Source organism: Hemicordylus capensis, chromosome 7 (genome assembly GCF_027244095.1).
Source record: "Hemicordylus capensis ecotype Gifberg chromosome 7, rHemCap1.1.pri, whole genome shotgun sequence".
Taxonomy (NCBI): Eukaryota; Metazoa; Chordata; class Lepidosauria; order Squamata; family Cordylidae; genus Hemicordylus; species Hemicordylus capensis.
The window spans coordinates 16850494-16864664 of record NC_069663.1 but is presented as its reverse complement, the minus strand read 5'-3'; the positions used below and the strand labels follow the sequence as shown (position 1 = coordinate 16864664).

General features: G+C 47.2%; 1 protein-coding gene across 7 annotated transcripts in view; it reads right to left on the bottom strand.

Moving 5' to 3' along the window:
* HIVEP3 (HIVEP zinc finger 3) overlaps positions 1-14171 on the bottom strand; it is a 268460-nt gene that overhangs the window by 8659 nt on the left and 245630 nt on the right. For all 7 annotated transcript variants that reach the window (XM_053267805.1, XM_053267803.1, XM_053267809.1 and 4 more), the window contains 2 exons: positions 7378-7476; positions 3268-4349 (listed from right to left, as the gene is read on the bottom strand). In XM_053267805.1, coding sequence (XP_053123780.1) covers positions 3268-4349; positions 7378-7476 — 1181 coding nt within the window. The remainder of the gene's footprint in view (positions 1-3267; positions 4350-7377; positions 7477-14171) is intronic.

Below are 14171 nucleotides of genomic sequence, written 5' to 3'. Positions count from 1 at the left end.
CCTGACTTGGCTTAGACTTGGAAACGGTCCTAACTGGTGGATCTCTTCGTTTTAGAGCAGGGGCACACCACTCAAACAGGCTGGAACCAGCCAGGACTTGGTATGTGGGGGCCAAGGTCAATTTCCAGCATGCTAATTATTACATTAAAGCTATTTTAAAAAATATTAAAGACAGCAGTTTGGTAATGTCAATTCCCTTCCCCTGCACCCTTATTAAAGGGCTCACAATTTTTAACTAAGGAAAGAGGCCTTATCCCTGCTGAGTTAGTGGGCACCTGAAGTTCATGTCTGCCCCAAACAAATGCTCGCTCGCTCCGCTCCTCTCCTCCCCTCCCCTCTCCTGTCTTGTCAATTTCAGGCCATAATCCTAAGCATGCTTACTGGGAAGTAGAGGTGTGCACAAGTCAGATTCTGCAATTCAATTTGGGCTCAGTTCACAGAATTATTGAACGGATCTGTCGAAAACAGCCAGAGCTTTGTCATTGACTCCTTCTCAGCAGAACTTAAGTAATTGTAATGGGAAGTGGAGCTTCTTCCAAAACTGCATAAGTCAGGGGTAAGCCAGCTTTGGCCCGCTAGCTGTAACTATAATCCTTATCATCCCCAGCCTGGGATTGGTTGAGAATGATGGGAGTTGTAGTTCAACAGCAACTGCAGTGTGGAAGATTGCCTAGCCCTGGTGTAGGAGGACACATCATCATGAGAGCTGGAGTCTGAATTCAAAACATGCCTCAGCTATACAGTGAGTTCAAAGCAGCATTATTTTTTTCTATATCTTACCCTGCTTTTTCTGCAATCTGCAGCACAAAGTGACTTATAGTGGAACAACACAATACCAAGCATTTGCTCCAAATTTGTGTCATTATCTAACATACAACCCTGAATCTGGTGGACAAAGCTGATTCTTCAGAAGATTTAACTACTAGTTTCTTGCCATTTCTTCTTTCAGACGGGACGAAAAATAGCACATGAAAAGCTACTTGTATTTTGTAATAGATGAATACAAAGTGGAGCATATTCTTTAGTATTTTGTTTAAGGGAATTCATTCCAATACTAAAAAATAATCCAAATTAAGTAAACACAAAAAGTGCCAACACTCCAGTCCCAAATTGGCCTGAAACGAACTGTTCCTCCAGGGAGACCTTGGTGTCAACTTCCTTAAAATCTTAGCTCATTAACAAATATACCACTAATAATAAACTTCCGTGAACAAGAGCTCAATTCTATGATTACGCTATTAGCCAGCACCTTGCACAGCGGGCCCTAGTACACAAAACTTATGTCACGACAAATCTTTTAGACTTCTCCAAGGTGCCACAAAACACACACATACACTCTTGTAAGAATGCTACAACTCATAACAACATAAGAAAAGTCCTGCTGGATCAGGCCAAAGGCCCACCCAGTCCGCCACCCAGATACACTCGGGAAGTCCGCAAACAGGGAAAACGGCAACCACCTTCTCCCTTGGTGCTCCCTAGCACCTGGTGTCAGGGGCATGCCCCCTCTGATCCTGATGGAAGTATATAGCTACCAGGGCTAATGTCCATGGATATCCCTATCCGCCATGAATTTGTCTAATCCCTTTAGAAACCATTTAGATTGGTGCCCGTCACTCCATTTAACCCCATGTGGCTAACAATCTAATGCTCCTTACAGTCTTAACAATCTAATGCTCCTGGTTCTAAGGAGTTTCTAAGGGCCTTCCAGGCAGTCTCTCCTCTGCTAGATTTAATAAGCTAGATTTAATAATCTAGATTTAATTTAGCTGGATTTGATAATATCATGTGCTCTCAGACTATTCACTAGGCCCTTGCTTATACATTTATTTATGTTTCTGACCCCCAAGATGACTAATACATCTTGGTAATAATCTAGATTTAATTTAGCTTGATTTAATATTCTCATGTGCCCTCAGACTATTCACTGGGACCTTGTTTATGTTTCTTAACCTTATAAATAAAAGACATCTATACCCCACTTTTCCTTCCCTAGAAGAGACCCCCAAGAGAACTAATACATCTTGGTAAAAGCATAACAACAAAATATATCCAGAGTTGCCGAACAACAGAAATAAGCAGTCGAGATGCAGTTAGTTCTGTCACCCTGCAGGGTCCCTGCTGAGTGCTGTGTGGAAGAACTGTCTCTTCACCGCCTTGGGATTGTTTTAATGAAAGGCGGTATATAAATTTAACAATCAATCAATCAATTTAAAAAATGTGGCAGAAAGTGCTCAGTGACTGGACCAAACGATCTCTTTCAGGAGGGCATTTCACAACTATGGTGCCACAACCAAAAAGACCCCGTCCTACATACCCACCTACCATTTCTCAGTGGGTGGGAGAATTCAGAGAAAACACACAAATCAATCTGCACAAAGCCACCCAATCCTGTTGAGTGGGGCAGGGAAATAAAAACTAAATAAAAAACCCAGAAGAAGATGGAAGAAGAGTCATCTTCAGCTTTTTCAGACCCAGGACCCACCTGTGAAGTAGGTTTGGCTCCCCTGAAAAATGCCAAAAACTCTTCCTCAAATTTCACAGCCCATAAATGGAATGATGGAATTGGAAGGGGTCGGCATTTCAAGTGAGCCACAACTTGTGGGTACTGACCAGTGTTCCCTGTAAGGGGATGATGTTGATGACAACTCTCATAATCCCCAGCCAAAGGGCATCGCAGCTAGGGATTGTGGGGGTTGTAGTCAACAACATCTGGGAACCAGGGTTCCCTCTAAGGCGTGCACATGCGTTCACACAGTTTATGATGTCCACTCAGTTAATTTTAGATCCAGCTCAGTTTTAATCAGGAAGGCCCCACTCTGGAACATAGGAAGCTGCCATATACTGAGTCAGACCATTGGTCTATCTAGCTCAGTATTGTCTTCACAGACTGGCAGTGGCTTCTCCAAGGTTGCAGGCAGGAAACTCTCTCACACCTATCTGTGAGATGCGAGGGTGGGAACTTGAAACCTTCTGCTCTTCCCAGAGCGCCTCCATTCCCTGAGGGGAAGATCTTCCAGTGCTCACACACCAAGTCTCCCATTCAAATGCAACCAGGGCAGACCCTGCTTAGCTAGTGGGACAAGTCATGCTTGCTACCACAAGACCGGCTCTCCCCCCTCTGAATGCAGCTGTGCTCACACTGTCTTGATACTGCCGCCCAGAACAAAGCTCATTCTGCACACAGACAACAAAAATTAGAACACTGCTGGGAACCTCTGTTACAAGCCACACCCACCAGCTGAAGACCAATGATATAGAGCTTACCGGTTTGGATTCTTCATAGAGCTCTGTGTTTTTGCCAAGGGACCTATGAGGTAGAGGCATTGAAGACGATATCCCATGTGGAGTTTTACACAAGCTTTGAACTCTCTCCTCTGCTGCCGACTGGCTACGAGTAGGCAAGTCCTCCCTTCCTGGGGAGGGGTACCGCGAAGGTGGCTCTGAATAGCTGTGGGGCAGCATCTTCTTAAAGGACAAGTACCTCAAGGATGACATCTCCCGGCTGGGAGATGGGCGTCTCACAGGAGAGACCCCCCTCTCTGGCGGAAGGTGTGTTCGGGACAGCTCTCTTTTTGGAGAAATGTACCTGCTGGGCGAAAGCTCAAGTCGGGGCGACAGGCTGCGGAGAGGAAACGCCTCCCTCCTTGGGGACATCCGGTGACCAGGGGACCTGCCCGTCCCTGGGGAGAGGCTCCTCAGCGAAGGCTTTTCTCCCGTCGGTGAAAACCTTTTCGGCGAAGTTTCCTTTTTGGTTAACAAGTGCTTCCTGGCCAAGATAGACCGGTTGCTGCCACCGTTGGGGTCCTTGCGTGGGGACCATTTCCTTCGAGGGGAGGGGTCTTTGGAGACCGACAAGTCCATGGCTGAGAGCGCCTGCTGCGGCCTGCTCAGCAAGTCCTTCTCAGCAGCAGCCAAGTGCTCACTGGGGGTCAAAACTGGCCGGTGGAGTCGTAAGAAGCTGTGGCAGACGGCAACTTCGGTGCTGTCTGCTGACCATTTCATTTCGAGCCCCGAGGCAGCGGCCCGGTGGCCAGGGCCAGCCCGCCTGCTGCCAGAGACAACCTCTTCCAGTACAGACAAGGCTGTCCTGGTATCCTCCGGGGCAGAGGGAGAACTTGGAGAATGTCCTGGAAGGGAGGCATCCTTTGCTTCTGAAAGCTGAACAGGTGGCTCCGCTTGGCTTTCCTCCTCCTCCTCCTCATCCTCTTCCTCCTCCTCTTCCTCCTCCTCCTCATCATCATTGTCATCATCATCTTCAGAATCCTCTAGGTCTGAAAACTGGTGCTCTTCAAGTGGCTCAGACCCTTCCTGCCCTTCTGAATCTTGGAAGGGATCTTCACTGGTTCCTGGCGAGGATATAAATTAAATGATCAGGTATGCAGCATGTACAGAGATATCCAAGTGACCCACTCCTAATAATAGGGAGCAAAGCTCCCCTGCGCTCTGGAGATAGCGTAAGACTTCAAAGTAGGGGAAGTGAAGGTGGGAACCTCATTCACTCACTCACTCGAAAAGGCTGGCTCCCTTCTGGATTTGGCCCCAGACCCCTTGGACTGGAGCCTGACACATTTTGAACCATGCTCTCTCTCTCTCACACACACACAAGCAAATATATTTGTACTATTTCCCTGGGAACTGTATCCCACACAAACAGGAATGCTGTTTTTACCTGAATCCAAGAGCTGATTCCCAACCCCCCATGTTAGAAATTGTGGGGTCATCTTGCTATTCCTTTTGGTTAAATATGGGGGGTCATCTTAAACTCAAGGTCATCTTCTATTTGACCACATACTAAAAGAAAGCTAATGTTTTTAAAATGATCAAGTTTGCCTTCCTGGAATAAAGGTTGTATTTATACCTACAGCAATGGATGGACGTTGTGTTCCATAATTAAAACACAGCATGCATTAGGAAAGGCCCTGTCCCTGCCTGAAACAATACCAGTGCTTTTAAGCCAGAGCAGGAAATGAGGTGTGTGTTTGTGTGTATAAAATTACATGTCTTGCCTGCATGACACTGTGAAGCCCAGACAGCTAAACACATTCCAGTAGAGAGCAGCACAGCCAACATCAACAAACATGGGAGGGGTCCATCCTGAATACCAGTGGATTCCTGCACCATAGAGCTGAGCTTGGCTGCTGCTGTGATGTTCAGCAGGTGTCCAGAGACCAAGAGGGCAGGTGGGAAGGAAGGCCTCTGGACAGGCTCGTCAAGAAAGATGGAGCACTCAGCCAGCCAGAGATCCCTCTAAGCCCAAGACGGCCTTGTGCCTGGTTCTGTGTTAAGGTTCCTTTTGAACATGCCAATGTTATCATGCTCATATGTGCTTGCCTTAGGAACACAGGAAGCTGCCTTCTACCGAGTCAGACCCTTGGTTCATCTAGCTCCGTACTGTCTACACAGACTGGCAGCAGCTTCTCCAAGGTTACAGGCAGGACAGGTTACCGTCTCCCTCAGCCCTATCCTGGAGATGTTGCCAGGGAGGGAATTTGGAACCTTCTGCATGCAAGCATGGAGATGCTCTTCCCAGAGCACCCCATCCCCTAAGAGAAATCTCTTACAGAGCTCACATGTAGCCTTCCATTCAAATATAAACCAGTGTGGGTCCTGCTTAGCAAAAGGGACAATTCATGCTTTCTACTGCTAGACCAGCTCTCCTCCTCCTTTTGCAGGAAAACCCGTCAACTCTGAGTCTTGAATCCTCGCCAAGCTCCCGACATACGGTGCTGCCCAAAATGCACCACCATCAGCCCAGCAGGGATGTGGGAAATGATGGACAGAGCACAGTCATTAACAAACAGGCTCCTTTTCAGAATCCACCCGGAGCCTTCCCAGCTTTGGCCATCGTCTCCTGCAGGGATCTGCAGCACAGACCAGAGCTGCGATTTGCAGGCTTTCAACACATCACTTACGCGACTGATCGGTCCCCACTTCTTTTCATCAGAAGACTTAATCACACCTTGTTTGTGGCACGGCGGCATGATCTGAGCCACCCAGACTGCAGCGGGCCTGAGGAAGACATGGCCACAGCTAGTCGGCCCAAGCACACAGGGAAGGCTCGTGAGAGGCTGTCGGAGCAGATCAGTGATTCCGAGGAAGTGAGCGGACTCCACGAGGCCTCCAGCAACCTGACACTGCAGCAGATGTCTATTGGCTGACCCCATCGTGAATGCATCTTCCCTGTGACTGACACAATACTGGACTCTGCTTTTTGCACGTTCTTCCCTCTCTGGGGTAGAACTCTGGCAAAACACTGTTCCTTCCAAAGAAATTTTTTTCCCCTGCATGGTGCAAACCAGCATCCACCAAAAAAAAGACGAAAGGAGAACCTGAATTACCAGCGAGGGAAGAAGCCCTTTAGCTACAGCAATTTGCAATCAGCCATGGAGAGAAAAGGACACAAAGTTTTGTGTCTGTGGGCTAGAAGATCTTAAGAAGAAGAGAGCTCTGCTGGACAAGCTCTGTGGGCCCGATCAGGCCCACCATCCTGCTTCAGAGGGTGGTCAGATGATAGTTTTTGGCAGTCCCAGGAGCGGGGCAATCCCAGGTGCAGGAGGAGATCCCCCATTTGAATATCCATCCATATGCATGGACTGGCAACAAAATGCTGTCATATATCGCTGGCACGCAAGAGTTAACCTGTGCCTGCAGCTGAGCATGGTGGGGAGCAAACGTTAGCAAGCAAGACAAGAGAGCCTGCTCTAGTTTGGGTCTTCTTTCACACACACTTTTTAGTTTTCCTGTTCTCTGGGTGTATTTGTGGTGGGGGGAGGAGAGGTTGATGCTCAATCCCAGGCCCTTTCCAAACCCCTTCAGGACTTATGACTGTCTTGAGTGTTGGTCAAGCTGAGAAACGTCCCACTTTTTTTGTTCAAGCCCTTCTTCTCACCTCACCCCAGAGTTCTATTACCTCTGTCCATCTGCTTGTCTGTTGTTCTGCTCTGAGCTTGCAAACATTCCATCCCACTGACTAACATGGGTGGGGGGAGTCTAGTGTTGTTATTTTTTGCCCCCTTATTCTGCACAGCCCCCTTGGCACCATGAGGAGATGACCTTTCTCACCATGCAGTGCTGTGCTTTCCCCAGCACCAGTGAGGCTCCTTTAAGGGAAACAGAGCCCTCTTGAGCCCCTGCACCATCTTGGAAGGCATGCATGGAATGCTGGGAAGTGTAGTCCTTCCTCAGCACTTTCCTCACAGAGCTCTTAAGAGAAGGCGCCATCTCAGCACTGAGAAAAGTGCCGTCCTACGTGGAGGTCAGCACAGTGGAAAATAGATCTCATATTGAAGGTTCTTTTGCCAAAGTGGCCCCTGCTTGAACAATAGTGAATAGTGAACAATAGTGAAGATCACCAGTATATAGCAGGACATGTACCTTCTTCTGCTTCTAGCTCCGCCAGTGAGGACACCAATACACCCATCTCTTGACATTTTTTGCTGTGGGCTTTTGACTTCATATGCTTAGTCAGATTCCCTGAAAGAAAACAGAACATAGACGTCTGTCAAACACCATTTGATTTCTGCATGCAACAACCAGCAACATTCTTGGCTCATTCTCCTGGCATTCTCTGACAGATCTAGAGGCGATTTCCCCTGAGCCATGTCCTCTCTGTACCCGCAAGTGGCTGGCCCCAGTGGCTGAACCTGGATTTGGCTGTCTGCTGCTTGGAGCGGGGGGGTGAAGGTCCCGCCCACACAACAGCCGGCAGTCATGCAAAAGAGGAAAACAGGCAGGAGTGTGCTTTGCATTGTGGGAGAAGGCGCTACCCAGAATGCTCTCTGCTGCAGTGTACACAACAGGCAGGGAAAGCCAAAGAAGAGAAAGACGGCTGCGTAGCATGATGACTATCAAACACAAGGCAAAAACGCGGTTCGCAGTCAAAGTTGCCAGCCATTAGTCACAGCAAAATGCAGGGGATGGGGGAAAGGATAGGCAAGGGGTTAAGAAAGAACCAAACAAAGAAGACCCCTCTCCTCTGTGGAGTAGGGATGTGCACGAACTGGTTTGGCAGTCCTTTTACGGACCGCCAGACTGGTTCGGAGGTCCGGTGTTCGGTGGCGGGTTACCTTTGAGTAGCAGGGAGGGTACCCATCCCCCCACCACCCCTGCATTTCCTCCACTGTCACCAAAAGCTCTGGCACAGGGCTGCTGCATATCTCCTTGCCTCCCAGGGCGTTTTTCACACAGGGCTTTTAGTTCACATCTCCTCTGGAAGGGAGGGTGTGCACTCACATATCAGCCAGATTTACCCAGAAGTCCCTGTGAGATGTTGGGGAGCACTTCACACATGATTTGGCTTTTTCATCACACGTTAGAGTGTAACCCGATTTATATCTGGGGTAAAAAAAAGTCAACTTTTTGCATCAGTTTTTTGGGGCAATTTCAGACTCACAGTAAAGCCTTGCAGTAAACGCATGGTAAAGCTTGCTGTGTGAAAAATGCCCAGCTGCCCTGATTCCTTGGATTTTAATGAAATTAATGAAATTGTGACCATCCTTCATTAAACAGGAGGAAGGAGTGGATTTGATAGGGGTGTCAAGAATAGAGGCACATAAAAGAAGAGAAAGATCTGCAGGGAAGAGTACAGGAGAACACATCCCTTCTCTTCCTCACCCTTCTCCCTTTACCTCTCTCCTCCATGGACTGAGTAGACTGAAAATATGAAGACATGTACATCCTTGGTGAACCTCCTGCAAGGCTTGGTTAGCTCCCAAGCATGCCTCAATACCTAGCTGAGTTCTCCAAATGCACTGTAAGAAGATGACATAGCCAAGACTCTCCCAACTGTTGGCAGTGAAAACTAGGAGACTACATTGTCAAAGGAGGACCAAATAATTGGGACTCATGGGCAGTTCCAAGGGCAACGGAATCAGGCATGTTACCACTTTTTCAATGACTACAGCCATAAACAAATATTCAAGTTAATACTGGCAAGAGAAGATTTTGCCCACTAGCAAGAGAACATCTACTATGAGGCCATATTTTTACAAAACACTTAAATATTATAATAGGTAGTGTCTGGAAGGCACAAAATACTTCAGTAACGGAACCAGAAGCAATACCCCAAAATTCTGATTCCATTACTGACATGTTTTGCATGTTCCAGACACTGTCTATAATATTTAATATTTAAGGGTTTCATAAAAATATGGCCTCATAGTAGGAGATGTTCTGTTGCCGGTGGGTATAGAGAATATCAACTTGAAAATTGGTTTATAACTACAGTCACTGTAGAAGTGGTAACTTGCCTGATTCCGTTACCCCTGCAATTGCCCTCATGGCAGACTGCTTCAGAAAAGCGTCTGCAGGGATCCCACTTCTCAGTATGGTGCTTCTAAGGAGTGATCTCATAATGAGTTTTATCGGGAAGGGGCAGAAGAATGCACAATAAATTTACCATTTCCAGCACTCTAGGCCAGTTTGTTCAGCGGATGACTGACACAGAAAAGAGTCCGTGAATTTCAAACGAGAGACCTAACTGAAAAGGGTCACTATTCTTATCCATTGGTCCACTCTAAATCAATTGACATACGAATTAAAGCAGGAGGGAGTAGCAGCATGCAGTGAAAGAACAGACAGGACATGCTGGACCCCTATGCTCTCTTCTATCATTGCTGGGTTGTCAGTGAACATTATTAGTGACTTAAGCTCTTCCATTGAAAGGGCTTGCTTTTACGGGATCTAATACTCGTTTGCATTCTTAAACCTCAAAGCAGCTTAGCAAGGAGAAGGGAGCCCTCTCCGTTCCTTTGAGATCCAAATGAGGAGATGGGAATCTGACCCACATTGTGACTGCGCAAGTGTAAAAAAGGCCACAGAGAAAAGTGGATGCAGGCACAGGAACATAGGAAGCGGCCTTATACCAAGTCAGACCCTTGGTCCCTCCAGCTCAGGATTGTTTACACTGACTGGCAGTGGCTTCTCCAAGGTTGCAGGCAGGAGTCCCTCCCAACCCTACCTGGAGATGCTGGCAGGGATTGAACCTGAGACCTTCTGCATGCAAAGCAGAGTCTCTACCTCTGAAATAAAGGTAAAGTTGTGCCGTTGAGTCGGTGTCTTGAATTGTGGACGCATTATTATCTTCCAGCAGACAGAGCTCACATGTAACCACCCATGCAAATACAAACCAAGGCAAACCCTGCTTAGCCTTATTCTGAGCCAGACCATCGCTCCATTCAGTCCCTACACTGTCTGGCAGAGGCTCTCCAAGATTTCAGGCAGGAGTCTCTCCCAACCCTGCCTGCAGATGCCAGAGAACTTCAAAGAACCTGGGACCTGCATGTAAGCAGAAGAGAACCTGGGACCTTCTGCATGCAAGCAGATACTGTACCATTGAGCCATTATGGCTCACATGTAGTCACCCATCCAAATGCAAACCAAGGTGAACCCTGCTTAGCAAAGGAGACAATTCATGCTTGCTGTTTTTCCTCATAATGAGAAGCCAGATCCATCACGTGAAACAATGTCAAGGCCCCCACCCCTGCAACTTCCCACCAATGAAAGCGCACGGTATTACCTGCTTCTCTCGGACTTCTATATACAAGGGATATCGTATCTGCTACAAACCACTGAATTAGACTGCAGCCTTAGATCAGGCATATTCTCTCTGCTGTAGGGCATTAAGGCTCCACAGCACCAGAACCAGAACCTCAAGGAAATTCAGAATGAAGCAAAACATTTGCATCAGCTCTGAACTAACCATTACAATTAAAATAAATGTCCTGCTCCTGGGTCTTTAACCGGGATGTGCATAAATCGTTTTGGGCAACCGCAGGTTGTGTATGTGTTAAGAGAGTGGTAGTGAGGCATGCAGGTCCTTGCCTGCTCTTTGCCACTGTACCACTGTTTTGGTCATGGGGGTGCCCTTCCCGAAAGGTTGCAACGCAGCCACGCACAACCGTTCAGGAAGGACTGAGCTTAAAAGTTTTGGATGCTTTTTCGAATGGTTTCGGCACCTAGCTTATGAGGTGAAAGGATTTGGGCACATGAGGTCCTTCACTGGCATTTCTACTCAAAGTCACTCATGCACGCTAGGGATCCGGGCCCTACAACGTGGTTTCTTACACTCAGCATGGCACAGAAGACACGCCAAAAATCCTCGGACTCCAGTGGTCGAGGTTTCCTTACAATTGCATCAAGAGATGAATTCACATGCCCTCCTGGCAGTTGTGTCATCATTTGATATACAGCTTCTTTTTAAAAAAGCTATCTCAGATGCATTTCTGATCCTAAATTATTATTTCTTGTTTACACAGTCAGACAGGTGTTATTGACTGGTTTGTTTTATCCAGATGATGATGATGATGATGATGATGATGATGATGATTAATTTGGTTTCTATACCGCCCATCCAAAAATGGCTCAGGGTGGTTTACACAGAGAAATAATAAAGAAATGAGATGGCTCCCTATCCCCAGAGGGCTCACAATCTAAAAAGAAGAAACGTAAGATAGACACCAGCAACTGTTACTGGATGGATGCTTTGCTGGGGGTGGATAGGGCCAGTTATTCTCCCCCTGCTAAATAAAGAGAATCACCATGTTAAAAGGGGCCTCTTTGCCCAGTTAGCAGGGGTTACTAGTATTAGTGTGATGGGGAGAGTTGGGTCGGGTCAGTCAAGGAAATACAGTTATTTACCCAAATCCAAGTCCCCCCCACAAATTGCTCAGGGGAAGCGGTGTGGGTGGTGGGTGGGCACTGAAACCTGGGCTCCAAATTGAAGTGGTTGCTTTGAATCAGGCCAGTTTGAGTCAGTGTGCCACCCCCACCCCCCCGCCAAAGTGCCAATTCAAATCAGGAGGCCTTTACAAATACGACAAATATTTATATACCGCTTTTCAACAGAAGTTCCCAAAGCGGTTTACATTGATATAAATAAACAAATAAAATGGCTCCCTGTCCCCAAAGCGCTCACCATCTAAAAAAGAAACATAAGATAGACTCCAGCAACAGCCACTGGATGGCTGTTTTGCTGGGGATGGATAGGGCCAGTTGCTCTCCCTCTGCTAAATAAAAAGAAACACCACTTTTAAAAGGTGTCTCTTGCCCTAACCTTTGAAGCACCAAAGCATGCTCCAGATCTAATTCTGTCTGCTTTGCACACTGCCAATACTAATTTGCTTTTTCAGGTTAAAAAAAATACATTTCTATGATATTGTGTTTCTCCACTTCCCCCGCTCCAGCAAAAAAAGAGACCCTCTTTGGCAACATGTGGTCCAAAGAGAAAGAGAAAGAATAGAAGAAAGGAAAAGGGAAATGCATCTGCTATATATAAAGGGCATGATCCAGCCAAAGTTAAGTGCTCCGAAGGCCCGGTGATTCCAACAGTGGTGAATTAAGCAGGTCTTTAATTCTCTAATTGGAATCCAGGGGGCTTAAAAGTGCTTAACTATGCCTCGGCTGTGCCAAAGCAACTTTGTGGCTTTGAGCAAGCTTTTTACCAGTTCTTGAAACACAGACATTTTCAACATAACTTCCAACACATCACAGTCCTTTAAAAATGAATCATACTTCAAACCGTTCCAATCTGCTGGAGGGCTTTGCTCTAACTGCACACACTTTATACACAGATGGCTCTAACAGAACCCCAACGGGCTGCTTTCTCGGGTTTTTCTTTAAGCGGAAAAGCAGTTTGGGAATCGGATAATGCGTCGTGCCCCTTCTCTCTCTACCTCACCCCTCCAAATGGCCTCCTCACGAGGTTGCTTTTCTTTTTTTTAAAAAAAAGGAAGAAGCCATCGGGGTTCTGTAGGACGCATTTGCATGTAATGTGTAGTTAAGCCCTGAATGTGTAAAGCAGTACATTGTGCTGGCAAGACAGAGGATTGCTGAACTGAAAGCAGCTCTCTGGGTCTTACGGAGCTGACATGAAATGACAAAACGGCCAGATTCTAAAGGAGTGGAAGTCACCCACAGGCTTTGAAAGCAGTCGCTTAACTAGACACCTGGCCCTGCAGTGAAAAATGGACCAAGTGAATTGAGACTGATGTGGCTATCCTGGCATAGTCAGGACCAGTCTTCCCTGTAACCCCAGATATTTTTGACTACAACCCCTATAATCCCCAAAGGCCACTACAACTAGAGATTATGGGAGTTGTAGTCAACAAGCCACCTAATGGTGCAGTGGGAAATGATTAGTGAGCCAGAGGTTGCCAGTTCGAATCCCCACTGGCATGTTTCCCAGACTATGGGAAACCCCTATATGGGGCAGCAGTGATATAGGAAAATGCTGAAAGGCATCATCTCATACTGCGTGGGAGGAGGCAATGGGAAACCCCTCCTGTATTCTACCAAAGACAATCGCAGGGCTCTGTGGGCGCCAGGAGTCGACATTGACTCAACAGCACACTTTACTTTACCTTTAACCAACAACACCTGGGAATCCCTGTCAGAGGGAACACTGGTCAGGACTCACCTGGGCTTGGACCTTTAGGAGGCTGTCTTAAAGGAGGAGGAAGTCCCAGCTGAGACCCCCAGCCCAAAGCAAGTAGCTCAGGTCCCATGGACCCCAAATAGCCAGAGCTCATCCCTCCTATAACGACTCCATCAGAGGATCCTGGTGACACCAAAGATTCAGTGCCACCCAGCAGGATGCCCGTTCCATCCCCATAATCCCCACTGTCTCTCTCGGACACGCGGATTCATTTTATGAAGGCCGGCCATCTGTAAAGGGCCTCCAATTGGGTTCTCGGCAGCTGCTGCTTGGACAGAGTATTAATTGGCCCTGATTGGTTAGCTCTCGCTTCAATGTTTTATGAGGATCAGTGCGCACCCAAATCTGACCCTAAATCCAACCAATCAGTTCAGCCATAGCCATAGCCAAGATATCGGACTCAAAAATTAAGGCCAATTACTCAATTCTGAGTCAATCACTCAAATGCGAGTCAAAATGAGCGAAAGCAACGGCACCAAAAAAATGCAGGACACTCAAACCTGCAAAGCAGACAGACAGATTTTATCAGCTTGCCGTGTACTGAATTCAGTACTGGCAGCTTCTTTTCCTGCTGCCATTTAGAAAACGGGAACATAGGAAACCACCTTCTACCGAGTCAGGCCATTGGTCCATCTAGCTCAGCATTGTCTACACAGCCTGGCAGCACCTTCTCTAACGCTGCAGACAGTCAGAGGCAGGTGAACACCAGGGTTGTGGGGAGAAGAACCAGACCAAC